Source organism: Dipodomys spectabilis, unplaced genomic scaffold (genome assembly GCF_019054845.1).
Source record: "Dipodomys spectabilis isolate Male_0828 unplaced genomic scaffold, ASM1905484v1 ptg000370l, whole genome shotgun sequence".
In the NCBI taxonomy this organism is placed as follows: Eukaryota; Metazoa; Chordata; class Mammalia; order Rodentia; family Heteromyidae; genus Dipodomys; species Dipodomys spectabilis.
Genome location: NW_024871047.1, coordinates 233077 through 253916, shown reverse-complemented (window position 1 = coordinate 253916; position 20840 = coordinate 233077). Strand labels below are relative to the sequence as shown.

The window sequence follows — 20840 nt, the reverse complement described above, 5'->3', positions numbered from 1 at the left end:
TTCATTTCCATAATAAATTGTGAGCATTTCTACTTATTGGCCATGTGTTTATCTTTGTGTTTATTTGTTTTTGGCATGTTACTGCTAAGCCATGCCTTCAGCCCGTATGTATTGGTTGTGGGGCTTGAACTCAGGGTCTGGGCACTGTCCCTGAGCTCTTCTGCACAAGGCTAGTGCCACAGTGCCACTTCCAGCTTTGTTGAATAGTTTATTGGTGATAAGAGTCACACAGACTTTTTTGCCCAGGCTGGCTTTAAACCACCATCCTCAGATCTCAGCCTCCTGAGGAACAAGGATTACAGGCATGAGCCACCAGGACCCAGCTACCTTTAACCCTTATATGTCTTTTTCGAATAAATGTCTGTTCAGATCCTTTATGCATTTTGTTACTACATTGTTTTTTGTTCTTGAGTTGTGGATGTTTTTATATATTCTTTTTTTATTGTGAAAATACTGAGTTTTTATATATTCTTATTGTTAATCACTTGTCAGATAAGTGATTTATAAAAATTTCCTCCTATTGTGTGGTTTATCTCTTCACTCTCTTAAAAATATCACTTAAGGGAGTTCTCAAGATGGCGACGGGGCAGTAGGGAAACGCCACAGCTCTCTCCAACCAAAAAGAGAGTTCGAGTTCCAACCTTTAATCTCCCCAAGAGACCGACAACAACAAAAAGACGAACACTCAGAGAAAAACCAGAGGTGGAAAATAACAAAAAAAGAAAGAGAGGAAAAGAAGAATTTCAGAACAGAGAAGAGCGAAGACCCCTCCCCCAACCTTTACTGGCCGCGCGGCAGTGCGCCAAGCCGCCGGCCAGCCGGCCCGGCGGGGGCTGCCGGAGTCACAGAGACACAGGGGGCTGCTTGCAGATCACCAGGTACCGGATTGCAGAACAGCGGATCGCCAGGAACAGAGAAACCTACCAGCCGGGAGTCTCCAGGAGGATCCCACCCCACCCATCACTCTCCACCGGAGCGGAGAGGCTCCATCCCGCCAAAGCCGCCCGGCACCAGCAGCGCCACAAAGGGACCTGTCGCGATCGCAACGACCCGGCGGGGGGCCGCCCAACCCAGCCCGCAACCACCCCAACTGAACTCGGACTGCAACAACAACTGACGGACTGCAACAACAACTGACGACCTACAGGGTGAGTACCCATCAGGGGACAGGGAATCCATCAAGGGAGACCAGAGCTGGAGGGAATCCCCAGACCCTGACCTAGACTCCCTACCCCAACACCCGGACCACAGGACCCACTAAAACTGGGAACTGTTCGAGAGCCCCACCAGCCGGTGGAGCACACTCTGCTGGCCAGGCCAGAGCAAGAGCGCCCTGGGAAGGGAGCTTAAATGCTCAAGCCAGGAACAGTGCCCCTGGGTCAAGACTACCAACAGTAGAAGAAATTTGAACTGTGTCCTCCAGGCTGCATAACCAAGGTGGTATACACATTAGCACAGGCCTAACGAGCGCGCTCCAGGCTGGGGCCGGAACCAGGCCAGGGGACCGGCGCCTGAACAAAGCAAAAAGGGTCAGAAGTGGGGCTGTGGCTCAAATGGTAGGGTGCTAGCCCTGAGCTGAAGAGCTGAGGGACAGCACCCAAACCTAGAGTTCAAGCCCACAACCAGCCCAAAACAAACAAAAACACATCAGGAGCCCATAGCAGACTCCAGTATTTGGGAGAGTGCATCCAGAGCATCTGATCTTCCCAAGAGCACCCGCAGGAGCAAACACAAGCAGTCTAGGCTGCTCAACCCTTCCAAAGGCGGGAATTGCTACAGCAGAGAGCTGAGAATCCTAAGTGAATAGCAGCTGGAAATAGGCTCCCAACAGAATCCAGATCAGACACAGACTCTCTCTACCAATAGAGAATCAGCAACCAAGCAAAGACAGACACACCAAAACAAGATTGAAGAGCAGTCTCCTGAACCCCCATGCGAAAATCACAGAGAAAAATCACAAGGTTTACCACTACCCAGGACAGCAAGCTCACCTCAAAAGCCAGCAGCCACGCAGGGGAGAGCCCCAGTGGGAGCAAAGCAGGAATGGAAGACAAAAACTACATCCAAGGGTTGCTGGAGGCAATGACTCAAGAAATAAAGCGAGAAATGGATCAGAAATTGAAAGAGCACAAGGATGAACTATCAAAAGATATACAGGATATCAAACAAAAATTGGATGCAAAAATAGAAGCTGCACAAACCTCAGTAAGAAGTGAGATAAACGCCAAATTAGAGGTAATGCATACTGATATCACCTCATTGAGAGGTGAGATCAGTACTCTGAGAACCAACATTGAATCCATAAAGGGATCCATTTCCATCATGCAAACCACAATAGAAGCCACGGTCAACAGAGTGAATGAAATGGAAGGTAGAGTGTCAGATACAGAAGACAGAATACACCAACTGGACCAAAAAGTGACAGATATGGAAAAATCACTCAAATTAAACCAAAGGGAAATTCAAGAGCAAGCAGATAATGCTAAAAAATTTAACCTTCGCATAATCGGAGTGGACGAAGGTGAGGAATTCCAGAGCAAGGGAATGCAACACCTATTTAACAAGATAGTCAATGAAAATTTTCCCCACCTCAAAAACGACCATCTTAACTACATCACAAAAGCTTATCGAACACCCAACAAGCAAGATCCCAGGAGAAACACTTCTAGGCACATAATAGTAACAATGATGGATCTGAATAATAAGGAAACAATCCTGCATGCAGCAAAAATGAAGAAGGAGCTATACTACAACGGGAAAAAAATTAGAATCACTGCAGATCTCTCCACACAAACAATGAATGCAAGAAAAGCCTGGGAAAGCACCATACGAGCCCTGAGAGCCAATAACTGCCAACCCAGACTGATATACCCGGCAAAGCTAGCATTCACATTCGATGGAGAACTGAAAACTTTTAATAGCAAAGAAAAACTAAATGAATACATAAACATTAAGCCAGCATTACAAAGAATTCTAAGAGGGGGGACACAACCTGAAGAAAGCAACCAGGAACTGGGACCTGCCCCAAACAGGCATTACTCAAAGTCTAACTGAGCAAGCACAGGAGGAAAGGAAAGAAGAAAAACTTAGGAAAACGGAATGGCAGGGACAACAATGCATCTCTCTATACTTTCTCTTAATATAAATGGGCTGAATTCGCCAATTAAAAGAAAACGAACTGAGGACTGGATCAGAAAACAAGACCCATCCATCTGTTGCCTTCAGGAGACCCACCTCTCAGCCAAACATACAAACAAACTCAGAGTGAAGGGGTGGAAAAGGATCTACCAATCAAATTCCCCCAATAAGAAAGCAGGTGTAGCTATCCTGATATCTGACAAAATAAACTTTTCATTAAAATCAGTACAGAAAGACAAGGACGGACATTACATATTAATAAAGGGAACAATCCAAGAGGAGGATATAACCATCATCAACTTATATGCCCCAAATATCGGTGCACCCAGATATGTTAAACAAATGCTCTCAAACTTACAGAATAAAATAGATCCCAATACGATAATACTAGGAGACTTTAACACGCCACTCTCACCAAAGGACAGGTCTACCAACCAGAGGATTGGCAAAGAAGCTACCGAATTAAGTGAGGCCATACTTCAAGCGGAATTAACTGACATCTACCGAGTATTTCACCCTAAAACAACACAGTACACATTCTTCTCAGCAGCTCATGGAACTTTCTCCAAAATAGACCATATCATAGTTCATTCAAGGAACTTAAGCAAATACAAAGGGATCGACATAATCCCCTGTATCCTATCTGACCACAGTGGAATCAAGCTAGCTCTCAATAACAAAGCATACCGCAGAAATTTCTCTAATACATGGAAATTGAACAGCACACTCCTTAACAAGGCCTGGGTAACAGAAGAGATCAGAGAAGAAATAAAGCATTTCCTAGAACTCAATGAAAATGAAAACACCTCACAAAGAAACTTGTGGGACACAGCAAAAGCAGTCCTGAGGGGCAAATTTATTGCCCTCAGTGCCCACATCAAGAGAATGGAGACAGACCAAGTAAATAATCTCATGTTGCAACTAAAACAGCTAGAAAAACAAGAAAAAATGGGACCTAAAGCTACTAGACGAAGCCAGATAACCAAATTGAGAGCAGAGATTAACCAATTAGAAAATCAGAAAACCATAACCAAAATAAACCAAACAAAAAGCTGGTTCTTTGAAAAAATAAACAAAATTGATGGCCCGTTGGCAAGATTAATTAAAAAAAGAAGAGAGGAAACCCATATTAATAGGATTAGGGATGCCACGGGAAACATCACAACACGTACCCAAGATATCCAAACAATTCTAACAGACTACTTTCAAAAGCTATACTCTCTAAAGGAAGAAAATCTGGCGGAAATGGATGCATTTTTAGAGAAATACAAGTTACCCAAACTGAGCAAAGAAGAAGTTAACCAATTAAATAAGCCAATATCCTATAATGAGATACAGGAAGCTATCAAAAGTCTTCCAACAAAAAAAAGCCCAGGACCAGATGGATTCACAGCAGAATTCTATAAGACCTTTAAAGAAGAACTAATACCCATACTCCTCAAGCTCTTCAGAGAAACAGAGAAGGAGGGAGCTATCCCAAACTCATTCTACGAAGCCAATATCACACTCATCCCCAAACCAGGCAAAGACCCAACCAAAAAGGAGAATTACAGGCCAATCTCCTTGATGAACACAGATGCAAAGATCCTTAACAAGATTCTAGCTAACAGAATCCAGAAACACATAAAAAAAATAATACACTATGATCAGGTAGGCTTCATCCCAGAGACACAGGGATGGTTTAACATACGTAAGTCAATAAATGTAATCCAGCATATCAACAGAGCCAAGGTCAAGAATCACATGATTATCGCCACAGATGCAGAAAAGGCCTTTGATAAAATTCAACATTCATTCATGCTAAAAGCTCTGGAGAAAATAGGAATAGAAGGAACATTTCTAAAAACAATAAAAGCCATTTATGACAGACCAATAGCCAATATTATACTTAATGGGGAAAAGCTACAACCAATCCTCCTAAAAACAGGAACAAGGCAAGGATGTCCACTGTCTCCACTCCTCTTCAACATAGTCCTAGAACCCTTAGCCAGGGCAATAAGGCAAGAAAAAGACATTAAAGGGATCCGCATAGGGAAAGAAGAAGTGAAACTATCCCTTTTTGCAGACGACATGATACTATACCTCCACGATCCCAAAAACTCCATCCCCAAACTTTTAGAAATCATAAGTCACTTCGGCAAAATAGCAGGATACAAAATAAACCCACAAAAATCAGTTGCCTTCCTATACACTGATAACGCACAGGAAGAGAGGGAAATAAAGGGAGCAACCCCATTCACAATAACCTCCCAAAAAATAAAATATTTAGGAATTAACCTAACCAAAGATGTAAAAGAACTATTTAATGAGAACTATAAAAAGTTAAAGAAAGAAATTGCAGAAGACACTAGGAAATGGAAAGACCTCCCATGCTCCTGGATAGGCCGACTTAATATAGTAAAGATGGTGATACTTCCAAAATTAATATACAAATTCAATGCAATTCCTATTAAAATCCCAATGACGTACATCACTGAAATACAGAAAACAGTCCAAAAATTTATATGGAACAACAAAAGACCTAGAATAGCCAAAACAATTCTAGGGGATAAAGACAATATGGGAGGGCTATCCATGCCGAACTTCAAACTCTACTACAGAGCTATAATCACAAAGACAGCATGGTACTGGCACAAAAACAGACCCGAAGACCAATGGAACAGAATAGAAGATCCAGATATAAATCCACAGGCCTACAGCCAGCTGATATTCGACAAAGGAGCCAAAGACATACAATGGAAGAAACACAGCCTCTTCAACCGCTGGTGCTGGGAAAACTGGGCAGCCACATGCAGAAAACTAAAAGTGGACCCCAGCCTATCACCATGCACCAACATCAACTCAAAATGGATTAAAGACCTTAACATTAAACCTGAATCTCTGAAACTACTGCAGGACAGAGTAGGAGAGACACTTGAACTAATAGGCACAGGAAGGAACTTCCTGAACAGAGTCCCAGGGTCACAACAAGTTGGAGAGAGACTCGACAAATGGGACTACCTTAAAATAAAAAGCTTCTGCACAGCTAAATCTATCGCAACTAAGCTAGAAAGACAACCAACTAATTGGGAAAAAATATTTACCAGCAATATATCAGACAAGGGGTTAACATCCTGTATATACAGGGAACTCAAGAAACTAATCCCTCCCAAACCTAACAAACCAATTACTAAATGGGCAAGGGAACTAAAGAGGGACTTCTCAAATGAAGAAATAAAAATGGCAAAGAAACACATGAGGAAATGTTCATCATCCCTGGTGGTGAAGGAAATGCAAATAAAGACAACCCTGAGATACCACCTTACCCCAGTCAGAATGTCCCACATCCACAAATCAGCCAACGACAAATGCTGGAGGGGATGTGGAGAAAGAGGAACCCTATTACACTGCTGGTGGGAATGTACACTTATACAACCACTTTGGAAAGCAGTCTGGAGGGTCCTTAGAAAGCTAAAGATTGACCTCCCTTACGACCCAGTCATACCACTTCTAGGCATCTACCCTGAACAACAGGAACCAATATACAAGGACACGTGCACCTCCATGTTTATTGCAGCACTGTTCGCAATAGCTAGGATATGGAAACAACCTAGGTGCCCCACCACAGATGAATGGATCCAAAAATTGTGGTATCTATACACAATGGAATATTATGCAGCCATTAGAAATGACAAAATAATGGCATTTGCAGGGAAATGGATGGAGCTAGAAGGAATCATGTTGAGCGAGGTAAGCCAAGAACGAAGAGACAAACGGTACATGGTCTCCCTCATAAGTGGATGCTAAATCCAAAATGTTAGTGATACGACAAAACTAACAGGACTTAAGAAACAAAGAACTCCCGCTCATCTGGTTGAACCACTACTAAATATCCTCATGCTGCTGATCACAAATATGGTATATAACATGTGAACACTGTTATATATTACAGACTGTGGTAGACAATTTGCTCCAGGGAAGTTAGAATGAACTTGTGACTTTGAAATTATGTAATCATTTAATCACAATCAAAAAAAAAAAAAAAAAGAACCTCGGGGAAGGGAGGGAGGGAGGGGATGGTAGGGGGAAAACAATGGAGGGGGTAACAATGTTCAAGAGGAAGTGTACTCATAACCTCACTCATGTAACTGTGACCCTCTGTATAGTAGCTTTACAATAAAAAAAAAAAAAAAAAAAAAAAAAAAGAAAGGAGAAAGCTGTCCACACAGAGGTCTGCCCTTCCAGAATGTTCTCCCTCAGAATCCTTGTCTTTGCCTCTTTCCTACGCCCTACCTGATTTTGCAACAACAGTGCCTTTCCATTTTGCAACAAGGTGTCTTACGAGATATGAACTTGCTGTTGAAGGGACTTCTAAGATAAATGGATACAAGTGCTAAAAAAAAAAAAAAAAAAAAAAAAAAAATATCACTTAATACACAAATTTGTTAGTTTTGATTTGTTGGTTTCCTTTTTCTTTTCAAAAAAACACCAATTCTTAGTTCTGTTGTTCTTTTCTGTTCTTTTCCAGCGTCTCACTTATTTCTACTCTGATGTTTATTTCCTTTCTTCTACAAAAGTTGAGCTTAGTTTGTTCTTTTTCTAGTTCTTTGAAATAAAACATTATTTGAGTGTTTTCTCTTTTTTTCAATGTACACTTTTTTCTGTAAATTTCCCTCTTGGCCCTCCCCTATGGTATAACCCCTGTTTTCACTGTATTTGATGTTGGTATAATTTGTGGAGGGGAAGGGAAAAAACAAATCGTTTAAATAGGGATACAGGTGCTCCCATTGCAACAATGAGATGTACAAGATGTTATGTAGAAAAATGAACTTTACAACTTTGGCGAGGGGGGGGGGGCACCAAGTGGGGGGAAGGATGGGCAGGGATGGGAAGGGAAAACAAAGGAGGAGGCTACAATGCTTGATAAGAAATGTACTCATTACCTTGCTCATGTAATTGTAACCCCTCTGTACAGTACTTTCACAATAAAAAAAAAAATTCCCTCTTGGACTGCTTTTGCTTCATCTCATTCGTTTTTGTGTGTTGTGTTTCCATTTTCATTTCTCTCAAGGTATTTATTACTTCCCTTTTATTCTCTTCTTTATTGTCCTTTGCCCTATTGGCTGTCTAGGACCACACTGTCTAATTTCCACATACTTGTGAATTTTCCAAGATTTCTTGTGCTATTATAGACTTCTCACTTCATTCTGTTGTTATTGGAAAAGACAGTCACTATAATTTCAGTCTTCTTTTTTGGGGGGGGGGTGGTCCTAGGGCTTGAACTCAGGACCTGGGGACTATCCCTGAGCTTCTTTTGCTTAAGGCTAGCACTCTTCCACTTGAGCCACAGCACCACTTCTGGCTTTTTATTTTTATGTGGTACTGAGGAATCAAACCCAGGGCTTCATGCAACCTAGGCAAGCACTCTACCACTAAGCCCAATTTCAGTATGCTTAATTTTATTTATTTGTTTGTTTATTTGTTTATTTAATTTATTGTCAGTCATGGGGCTTGAACTCTGGGCTTGGGCACTGTCCCTGTGCTCTTCAGCTCAAGGTGAACGCTCTACCACTTGAGCCACAGCACCACATCCAGTTTTTTGAGTGGTTCATTGGAGATCAGAGTCTCACAGACTTTCCTGCCCCAGCTGGCTTTGAACCGCGATCCTCAGATCTCAGCCTCCTGAGTAGTTAAGATTACAGGTATGAGCCGCCAGCGCCCGGCTTTTATTCTTAATTTTTAAGAATTGTTTTGTGACCTACTATATGATCTGATCTGTCCTAGAGAATACTCCCAAAGTATTGCCATCTTAATATGAAATCGTCTGATTCATGAAAGTAGGACTCCCCCCCCCACCTCCATTTGTTTACTTCTTTAGCTTTAATCTTTGTTTTATTTTTGTGGTACTGGGGATTAAACCCAGTACCTTATCCATTCTAGGCAAGTATTATACCACTGAGTTATATCCCCAGCCTCTTACTGCTGTTTTATTCTGCTATAAGATTATTTCATAAAACTTAGTGGTACATAATAATGCCCATATATTATTTTATAGTCCAAACTCTAGGCACAACCTATTCAACTGGATTCTCTTATTAATAGTATCAGTGGCCAAAGTCAAGATGCTGGGAGGCTCTATTCCTCAGTGGACTAATTTGCTTCCAATCCCATTCAGGTTTGGGCAAAATTCACTTCCTTCTTACACATCTTATGTAGCCTTTTCCATCTTAAAGCCAGCAATGGTCAGTTGGATGCCTCTTGTAATTAAAATCTTTCCCTCTCTACTGGGCGCTGGTGGCACATGCCTGTAATCCTAGCTATTCAAGAGGCTGAGATCTGAGGATCGCAGTTCAAAGCCAGCCCAGGCAGGAAAGTCTGTGAGACACTTATCTCCAATAAACCACTCAGAAAACCAGAAGTGGCACTGTGGCTCAAGACATAGAGTGCTAGCCTTGAGCTGAAGAGCTGAGGTACAGCACCCAGGTCCAGAGTTCAAGCCCCACTACCAACAGAAAAAAAAAATCTTTCCTTCTCCTAGCCAGGAAAATTTCTCTGCTTGTGTGATTTCATTGATTTTTCCCAAGTAATCCTGGATTATCTCTCTATTTGAATGCCAGTTGATCAGTAACTTTAATTACATCTGTACAATTCCTTTTGTAATGTAACACGTAACATACATAGTCACAGGTGTAATGCCAGGTGCTGAAGATTATAGGAGCAAGAATTGTACCTCCCACAATTTTATATCCTGCAAACCTGGTTGAACTACTTAGTTTACAAACTGTATATTAAGTGGTGTTTTCAGAGAGTGAAAAGATAAACCACAGAATAGGAGGAAATACTTGCAAGTCACATATCCGATAAGGGATCAACAAGTGTTTTAGTGGTTTCCTTTAGGGTTATCTAATTGCTCTAGCTATAACTGCTAATACAATGTTGAAAACACAGTGAGAGGAAACCACCCTAAGTTCCTAATTTTTTTTGGGGGGGGGGGGGTTAAAAGATAATGTCACCATAAAGCATGGTGATAGTTCTAGGCTTTCCATAGATGTCCTTTCTCAAGGTGAGAGAGGTCACATCTAGTCCTAGTTTCTTAGGGTTTTGTCATGAATGGATATTGGAGTTTGTCCATTATTCATAATTATATGAACACAGTATTTTTGCTTCTTTTGTTAAGTTTCTATTTCTAAGTATTATTTTTTTATTTTTTATGCTATGGTAAATGGTGAGGTTTATTGATTAATTGTGGGGGGAATGTTAGTCATCTGGAGCTGAGTGTGATGTTTCAAGCTTGTAATCCCAATACTGAAGAGGCTGAGTCAAGAGAATTATGAGTTCAAGACCAGCCTGGGCTACATAGCAATTTCCAGGCCAGCTTAGACTACATAGTAAGACCTTGTATCAAAAAAGGTAAACATGTTTTTTTTCCTTTATTCTATTAATGTAATGTGTTATATGAGTTTGTTTTTGTGTTGCCAGAACTCAATTTGAATCTGATTCCGTTTGATAGTGTAGTTGCGAATATTTTGTTTGTATCAATTAGGGATATTGATCTGTGGCTCTGTGTGCATATGTGACATCTTTGAGTTTATAGGGTGAACTGGAAGTATTCCTTCTATTTTCTGAAAGAATTTGTGAAGGACTTGTATTACTTCCTAAAATGTTTGGAAGAATTCATGATTGAAGCCTTCTGATCCTGGGTGTTTTTTTTTTTTTTTTTCCTTCTGGAAAGATTTTTTTCTTTGTTTAAGTTAGCTTATATTAGTTATACAGGAAGGATCTTATTGTTACATCTCCATACATGTTTACACTATATTCCAATCAATCTCACCCACTCTTTCATACTTCCTTGTCTTTTCCCCCTAAACGCCCCAGCAGGTTTCCTTCTGTTTTCATAGTTGAGAATTATCTGTTTTGACAGTATTCCGCCTCCTTTATTCTTCCTGAAAGATTTTTTAATTACTGATTCAGTCTCTATTTGTTATTCACCTGATTTTATCTAGATTCTATCAAATGTAATGACACCGTAACACACTCTAACATTTTTGCTGACCTAGCCAATTGTAAATAGTTAGAAGTCATTTAGAATTCAGTTGCCATAGATTGTTAACTTGCACAGTTCAACAGGTAGGATAGCTTCTTGTGTTGGCACTTTAGAAATCATTTCAGAGATAGTCTGCCTTGTAAATCCTTTGGTTGTAAAGAGTAATTTTCAAAGTTGACAGTGCCTACCAGCAGAGTTTTTAAAATAAAAAACCATATACAACTCTATCAATAATAATTAAAATGCCTAGTAATCTTTTAATCCTTTCAAAGGCTTTGCAAACTCTTTTTATTCACTACAAAATATGTGCAATCAGAATGGAGAAACCCTGCTTTTGTCCCTGTTTGCTACATTGCTCTTTCTCTCCTTTATATTTTTCTTTCTAAATGTATGTCTTTCTACGTGGTGTTCCTAATATGTTATTTTTTGTGGAAAATTCTGGCTAGTATTACTCAGCCTGTTGGCTTTAACTGACTGCTGTATCTGCCAGGTGTTACACATTAGGAGTCTGATTTGGAAACTTTGTGTGAGGAATCAGATTAGCTTTGCATATTAGATGTTTATTAAAAACTAATTCTAGCTAGATGCTGGTGGCTCATGCTTGTAACTATAGCTACTCAGGAGGCTGAGAACTGAGGATCTTTGCTCAAAGCCAGCCCTGCCAAGAAAATCAGAGAGACTCCTATCACCCATTAACTACCAAAATAAGCCAGAAGTAAAGCTGTGGCTCAAATAGTAGAGCACTAGCCTTGAGCACAAAAGTTCAGAGACAGCCTCAAAACCGGCGCGCGCGGCTGCGCGCGCGCGCACACACACACACACACACACACACACACACACACACACACACACACACACACACACACACACACACACACACACACACACACACACACACACACACACACACACACACACACCCCGAATCCTGTGAAGGTATATGAAAATCTAGGTTTGTAGATACTACTGTTTCAAGAAAGCAGTATTGATAATGTTTTCATAAATAGTGAAATGGAAAGTCAAGTCAATGGCTACATACCACAGAGCAATTAGTACATATTTCATTTTGAAAAACATAAAAGCATGAGGTATTATTATAACTCTATAGTAATTATCTAAAATATTCCTTTTCTTTGGGCAATTTCAGTCAGATCTTTTGCTTTTTTCTGATTTCTAATAGGAAAACAACAGGAGAACTTAACTAAATTTTATATAAGTAAGCAGAAAAATATAGATAAATGCAGTTTACAATGTTTTTCAGTTCACTTTATAACAGTCTTGATCCTTTTCCTTAGACTAGAAGATCAATTCAGAAGCTACTAGAATGGGAAAATAACAGATTATATCATAAGGTAAGAAAATTTAAGCAAATAAATTACTGTATTAAACAGGAATTTTTCAGACCATAAAGAAATGGATTAGAGAATTCATACTCAATTTTAAAAAATATATATGTATACTTTATGAAGTATTATAGGTGTGTTTTGTTTCTTATACCAAGATTGTTTTCCATGACTTATTCAAATGCTCACGTTGTAGTAAGTTTAAACAGATATAAGAAGTCTTAATGAAACTCTGCTTTCTTAGCTTGCTTTGCACTGGAAGTTGACTAAAAGGAAATGTGAAACGAGCAATATGATGGAGTATGTAAGTATGAAGTTGTTTTAATTACATTTTTTGGGTTTCATCCTAAATGTAACATTTTACGGTGCTTAGCATCTGTCAACCATTTTTCTGCCTTTTTTCTTCTCAGCCTGAACTTTTATCAGTTGGAATGTAGACATTTCCTTTCCTTTTCTTTAGATTTGTAGCCAAACTAAAATATATTGAAAGCTGAGATTTAGATCTTAGAAAGGTTTAGGCAAGTATTCCCAAATGAAAACATTGTACAACTCTGATTTCTTTTAACATATACACAAACCTTAACACATGATAGTGAGAACAGCTGCTGTGGTAAAAAAAAAAAATTCTAAATTTGAAATCTTGTCAAAACTTACATAAAGTTGGAATTGACTTCAGAATTCTGAGTTCATACTTTGGGCTGTTTTATCTTGGCTGACATTTAACTTGCAGTGAAAGAAAGATGGATTTTAATATAGCCTCAGTGTTTGTACTGAAAGCTATGCAATCTTTTTTTTTTGGGGGGGGGGTCTGGTCGTGGGGCCTGAACTCTGGGCCTGGGCTCTGTCCCTCAGCTCTTCAGCTCAAGGCTAGCGCTCTACCACTTGAGGCACAGTGCCACTTCTGGCTTTTTTCTTTTTGCTTATGTGGTGCTGAGGAATCGAACCCAGGGCCTCAGGCATGTAAGGCAAGCGCTCTACCACTGAGCCACCTTCCCAGCCCCAAGCTATGCAATCTTAATCATGGAATATAAATGCACATAGAACTGGTGGGCACTGGTGGCTCATGTCTGTAATCCTAGCTACTCAGGAAGCTGAGATATGAGAGTTGAGGTTCGAAGCTAGCCCAGACAGACAAATACAAGACTATTATCTCCATTTAGCCAGCAAAAAGCCAGAAGTGGAGGTATTGCTCAAGTGGTAGACAGCACCAGGTATGAAAGGAAAAAAAAAAAAACAAGCAAGAGTGTAAAGCCTTGAGTTTAAGCCCGAGTTACTAGCACATGCACACGTACAAGAAATTCGCATAGAACCAATGTGATCTATTCCATAGTATTAGCTTTTGAAGGAATATTAAACCAAGCCAGGTGCTGGAGGCCAATACCTGTAATCCTAGCTATGCAGGAGACTAAGATTTGAGAATCATAGTTTGAAGCCAGCCTGGGCAGCAAAGTCCAAGCAACTCTTAATTTCCAATTAACCACCAAAAAGCCAGAAATAGCCGTGGCTCAAGTGGCAGAGCACTAGCCTTGAACGAAAAACTTAGGGACTTAGGTTGAGTTCAAGCACCAAGACCATCATGAAAAATAATCCTGAACTACCCAAGCTACAAGGTGCTGATACATGGTATATATTTAATAATAATAAATACCCCATCCACATCTCTAAATGATTATTATGGTATCTCTCACACTGAATAGTTGTAGGAGAAATGACACATCTAAATTCTATTATAGATAAAACACTTAAAATAGCTGAGGTTTTTATTATTATATCCATCAGCCTTTTTGCAATTAAATTGATTTAGCCAATCCATTTTTCATGAATGCCTTATAAAACATAGTAATCCTCAACTAATATCAGCTTCTGGGATTGAAATATATATAAGCATAATATACAGAGGTTTTTTTTTCTAATCTGTGTAATGTAGTTTCAATTATCTTCCCCTTTGCAAATACAAAAAGTTAGGGGAGAACATGAAAATTCATAGAGTTTGCTCTTCTCACCTTAACTCACTAACAATTGTAAATCAAGTAATAACAACTCTTAGCTACAAAAATGAGATTTGTTTGCCAGTAAAAAATGGCAGTGGCCGGGCACTGGTGGCTCACGCCTGTAATCCTAACTACTCAGGAGGCTGAAATCTGAGGATTGCGGTTCAAAGCCAGCCTGGGCAGGAGAGACCGTGAGACTCCTATCTCCAATAAACCACCAGAAAACCGGAAGTGGCGCTGTAGCTCAAGTGGTAGAGCGCTTGCCTTGAGCTGAAGAGCTGAGGGACAGCGCCCAGGCCCAGAGTTCAAACCCCACGACCGACACAAAAAAAAAAAATGGCAGTGGAACAGGTTGACCCACTGTAACAATGAGATGTACAAGGCACTATGTTGAAAATGAACTTTACAACTTTGGGGGGCAGGTGGAGGAGGGAGGAGTTGGAGAGGTGGGGATGGAAGAGATGGAAGGGGAAAAACAAAGGAGGAGGTAACAATAGTTGAGAGGAAATGTACTCATTACCTTACTCATGTAACTGTAACCCCTCTGTACAGTAGCTTTACAATAAAAATATATATTAAAAATGGCAGTGGAGCTGGGTGTCAGTGGCTCATGCCTGTAATCCTAGCTACTCAGAAGGCTAAGATCTGAGGATCATAGTTCAAAGCCAGGCCAGGCAGAAAAGTCTAAAAAGTCTATGAGACTCTTATCTGTAATAAACTACTCAGAAAAAGTCAGAAATGGCGCTGTGGTAGAGCACTAGCCTTGACCACAAAGATGCTCAGGGTTGTGCTCAGGCCCTGAGTTCAAGCTCCAGGACTGGCAAAAAAAAAAAAAAAAAGACAGTGGGTAAGGCCCAGGCAGGTCTATGCTCTGGACTCTATCCTCTTAATTTTCAAAAGAAATCTGTGGACGAAGTCACTTCAAGGTCCCTAAAATCTCCTAAGTTTCCCCCTGTTTTTTTGTTTGTTCTTGTTGTTGTTGTTGCACAAAACACTGCATAACATGACAGAGACTGTCACAGACCCTGTTACACTCACACTTAAAATGAAATGTCAGAGCTAGAGGAGTACTCAGAGCTACGTAGAGTCCTTACCTAGTTTGCACAAGCCCTGAGTTCAAACCCCAGTACTGCCCTCATCCCAGTTTATATGTTTTGCATACCAGTATGTATTGCCTATTCTAAAACTACAAAATGACTTTTTTGAGTAATACTGGAGGTTTGCCAGTTTAATTTTTAAATTGCCAGTCCAATTGCAACTTGCAATTTCTTTGTGTTCATATGTGTTTCAATTAACAAAATGCAGTCATAAAAACTGATTATAGACTTCCGGGGTCATATGTTATAATAAATGAAAAATATTTTGTCTACATATTCTTGTTTGTTTTTATTTTGCAGGTAATTCTAATAGAATTCTTACCAAAATACCCCATATTCCGACCTGACTGAGGAGTTTTATTCAGTCACTTCTGTGTTTCCTGTCATTTCCTACCCTTAGTGCCTTGTAGATGATTTTGGAATGAAGATGGTCTCCTTTGCTGTGTTCAACTTATTCCTTATAATGGTAGAATATTCTCCTCACTCTTTTATTTGTGTTGGTTTAAGAAGAGAATTTGCACATCCTTTGTTCTTAAATGAAGCTTGTGTTTTGCACTTTCAATTTTTACTTACTACACACTTATACATATACATATATATGCATATATGTATATATATAGTTGCCACAAAAAGGAAACATCAGTGATGGTGTTTTAAAAAACAAAACCTTGTTCTGAGCATGCTGCCTTATAATTTTCATACTCACTGTTTCTAATTATGCATCATTTTTTCTAGGCTATTTAATGCTCTGTAATCCCTTACTGACACACTTAAATAAAGCTTTTGGTAGCTTTTAGAAATGGTTTTACTCTGCTTTTAAAGGACATGCAATTAATAGCACTGGTTTTGTCCTGCACTTTGCTTAATTATCACTTATGTTAGTGGATAAAATATTTAAACTCCTAAAGCCTTGTAAATATTGTCTCTTTGCATAATGTAAAATGTGGTATGCCATGGTTTACAGAATGTAATATTAATCTTACTGTATTGCCAACAATTCTGCATAGATTTTAATATGAATGAAGTTTGCAAGCATCCTTTTGAATGTAGAGACTATTATTAACATGCTGTTTATGGCAGAGCCATACCAGTATGTTAAAATTTCAGGTGTAGGGCATGGTTGCCCTTTGTAACAAATGGATTCAGACTGAAATCATTATCAAGCTCAGATATTGTTCATTGCACCTGGAACCAAGATCCTTATTTTTCCCCCATTTAATTCAATGCTTCCCATTTTGTCCTCCCCTCCCACCCTCAAAAGACTTTATTTGATATCTGACAAATGTCCTAGCTTACTCTCCCTTATTTCTTTAAAAACAAAAAAACACCAAAACTTTGACCATTAAGTATTTTGAGATTTCATGTCTTGGGAGGTAGCTAGACTCCTATGAAAGCCACTGCTAACCCTTTTCTAGAGTTCAGTTATTCTGCTTTGGGGAGGAGCTAATTGAGAAATTATACATATATATGTATAACATATATGTATATATACGTACATATATACATATATATGTATAATAGTGGCCAAGTCATACTTGACAAAATATTTTCTTCTTTTGGAGGATCTTTCTTTAAACATTTGGAAATTATTCATGAGGAGAGATAAGTATTTAGACAAAAGTGTTTTCAAGCCGGGCGCCGGTGGCTCACACCTGTAATCCTAGCTACTCAGGAGGCTGAGATCTGAGGATTGCGGTTCAAAGCCAGCACAGGCAGGAAAGACCTTGAAACTCTTATCTCCAATTAACCATCAGAAAACTGGAAGTGGTGCTGTGGCTCAAAGTGGTAGAGCACTAGCCTTGAGCTGAAGAGCTGGGAGACAATGCCTAGGCCCAGAGTTCAAGCCCCACCACTGACCAAAAAAAAAAAAGTGTTCATTTGTTTGTAAATGTGCTACACATGTAGCCATCTAATTGGTATTGCATAGTTCTCTTTTTTCACAGTTAGTATGAGTGAGATTACCACACTCAGTTGAGTTCTAGAATTTTAGCGAAACAACAGCTTTATACCACAGTAATTCAACTGCAAAGGTATGCCTGTATGTAGGCATTGTTTGTTAACTCATAGGGCTGAAAATAAATTTCAAGCAAAAGGACTGAATTATATTCTTGTCATCTTGCTCCAACTGCTTTTAGTAAGCTTTTTAAGCAAGCTCTTATTCCAGCGGAGAAAACAATCATTTCTTCATACAAATGAAGCCTTTTGAAGCCACCTTTAAAGTTTATGCCTAATTTGAGAACTTTGTCTTTGACTAGTAGAAGAGAGAAGAAAGATGTGCTGTTTGATATGTGATTATAATTGTTTGCACAAACACTACCACCTCCTTCTGTGGAACCCCACTCCCCCATGCCACCTCACCACCTAAATAATGTGTTGTGTCTGCCTACTGCAAACTGGAAGATGTATTTTTATATAGACGATGTGGTAACTGAAAATGCATACCCAGTGTCTTGTTTCATAGCTAAGATCACAGAAAAATTGTATCTATGTTTATGTTCCAACTGTTGTGATCAGATTTATGCTTCAAACTGTGACATTTTAATACCAAAACTGATTTTCATCATAATATAGACTTTTCATTCATTCTAATACAATCATTGTTTTTAAATGTCAACCCTTAAAAATCATATCGTTTTTCTGTATCCTTAGAATTTGACCGTATGGTGTTATAGTAACTTTTGTGCCATGTATAAATCACACTTAGTTTTGCTCAAAAAACAGCAGGAAATATAGTGAGTTGTTTCCACGAAACAAATATTAAGATAGAAATAGAGCATATAAATCAAAGTCACAATAGTATTTGTCATAAACCAAAAACCTTTTCCAGCATGTGTATACTTAATTTTAACTAATTGCTCTTAAATTTAGTCTGTGTTGTCCATTGTGCTGTTTGACTAATCTGAGTTTCTTGAAACTCTACCCAGTAAACAACTAATTTCTTTTCTTTTGCCTTCCTTCTGTGACTGCTTTTTCAACAAGTTTTCCCTGTTTATGAAGCTGATTAGAAGTTGAGTGTTTGGGAGGGATTATTTTCTTTTCATTGAAATTGGCAGTAGCAAATGCTGAAATGACAGAGTACACTGTGGTAATTCCTCCCCTACTGAATGTTGTTTAATCCTCGGGATACACCATACTTGTATTTTTCCATTAAGTTAGTATTTTGTGAAAGTTATTATCAGATTGCAGGCATTAATTTTGAATTTCTTTGTTACATAATATTTTTATGAAATCTGCCATGTTAGTCTCCAGAGAAAAATAGCATGTATTTGCCAAAGTATATAAACATCAACTAAGCTTTGAGGTTAAAATTTCAGAGTTCTTTAAAAGTCACATTCCAATGCTTTTCATTTGGCCCAAAATTAAAGCTTAATAAATAGACCATTTTAAAACATCCAAAAGGCCAATGGCATGTGTATTATTAATAACAACCATGCGCAAGTGTCATTTACAGATTTCTTAACTCCTTCTCAAACATGTCCTCTACTTTATACCCTTCTATACTCATTTTAATTTAGGAAAGAGACCATTGTAGTCAAATTTTAGAGGTAAAGATGGAGAAGTGCCTTGTCTTTTTTGAACAAAGATAACATGTTATGCAGGAGGCAGAATAAATGGATTGGTTTGATTAGAAATCATCCTTTTTGTTTTTGCTAGATACAAAGGTATATTTCACTAGGGTATTGTATTTATTATACAAAACCTTTGTCTTGTTTTCCTCCAATCATGTGATAAATTAATGATAAAATATTGCAGGACAGGAATATAAGTCACTTAACATGAGTATAGTTTTAATGCTAGTAAACATGTGATTTAACATGGTCTGGAGGGACACTAGTCTTTGAAGCCCTGTATTCATATTACTATGACGTATAAACACTCATGCCTGAGAAATTAAACTGTATTAATATTCATCTCTCTACTATTTCAAATGAAATTTGTTGTTTTTTTAATCATTTGAGAAAAGTTCAAGTTCAGTAATATTTGTAAGCCTTTGAAAAAACAGTTTTAAACACCATTAGCATTTTTATTTTTGTCTACAGATAAGCTGCCACTTAAATAACCTTACTACTTGAACTTAAAGTCCCCAAACACTATTTCATTAGAATTTACTATATTGACCTAGGTGGCTATAGAAATTATATTTAGCTGATTAATTGGAGTAGCTTTACTAGTGGAAATATTTTTTGCTAATTCAATTCTAATTTCTGAAATTCATTGAAATTAAGTCCTATTTAATGCTTATAAAATTCTGCTTTTAAACAATCTATTTTACAATTGTCAAATTATTTAGGTTTCCTTAAATGGTGAACTGTTAGGATTTTTTTCACAGAAAAGGAATAGGTATTGTTAATACCTATTCATATATTTTGTGGACTAAAAACAATTGAAGGATATATATGTGTATACCTTTACATATGCACATGGATAAACATGCATAGATATACATATATATATATATATACATATATCCTTATCTTGCCCCAGATTTCCCTTACCTGATTCTGAGCCAGCTTTTTTAGTTTGTTGGTAGCAACCTGAGAATATGTTCCATTTTCTGTGGACTTTGTCAAACCCATACTATATGACGGTGATCCAATATTGCGGGCCCCAGGCAAGTCACTTAAATTGCATGTCTGTCTTTCTCATCTGTAAAATAATGGAGTTGAACCTAGAGCTGGACAGAAAATTAGAGATGCCTAATGTTCTGTGATACTAGGACTCCTTAGGAAATTTTTACTCTCCATAATCTCAGAATGATTATTCTCAGATCTACTACCCTTAGAAACTCTCACAGTGCCTTGCACACAATAAAAGTGAATTTGCCATCTGGCTGCTAGTTGGTGTGTGATAATATCACTGACTCAAAGAACTTGATGCCTGCTAGACCTTAGTTCCCCCATGAATGTAGTTTCCCTAGGAATTGAGTGGACTGAGGTCTTTGTGTTTTGCCTATGTGGAATCTGACAATGCAGTTGCTTCCAGGCAAGAATTACAGCTGTGATGATAATAGAGATATGAGAGGATCCACTTGGACTATGTGAAGAGTTTCATATCCTATTCAACATCTGCTTCTGTATCTTATCAAGTTCCATACCCTCAAAAAGATCAATTGGGACAAATGGATCAAGTTAGGTAGAAAAGAAAATGGTGTAGAATTCAAACCAAACCCAAGTCACTCCTTATTTAATTCTTAGCTCTGCTGCTTAATTCCTCTGTACCTCATGTCCTCATTGCTGAAGTGGGGACA

At 38.7% G+C, this 20840-nt stretch overlaps 1 protein-coding gene across 1 annotated transcript in view; it reads left to right on the top strand.

The window, feature by feature from the left end:
- Positions 1 to 17101, top strand: part of LOC122096374 (cysteine-rich hydrophobic domain-containing protein 1-like) — a 55452-nt gene extending 38351 nt beyond the window's left edge. Inside the window, 3 exon segments of the mRNA XM_042666911.1 lie at positions 12457 to 12513; positions 12749 to 12808; positions 15893 to 17101. Coding sequence (XP_042522845.1) covers positions 12457 to 12513; positions 12749 to 12808; positions 15893 to 15943 — 168 coding nt within the window. The 3' untranslated portion in view covers positions 15944 to 17101.
- The last annotated feature ends 3739 nt before the right edge of the window (positions 17102 to 20840 follow it).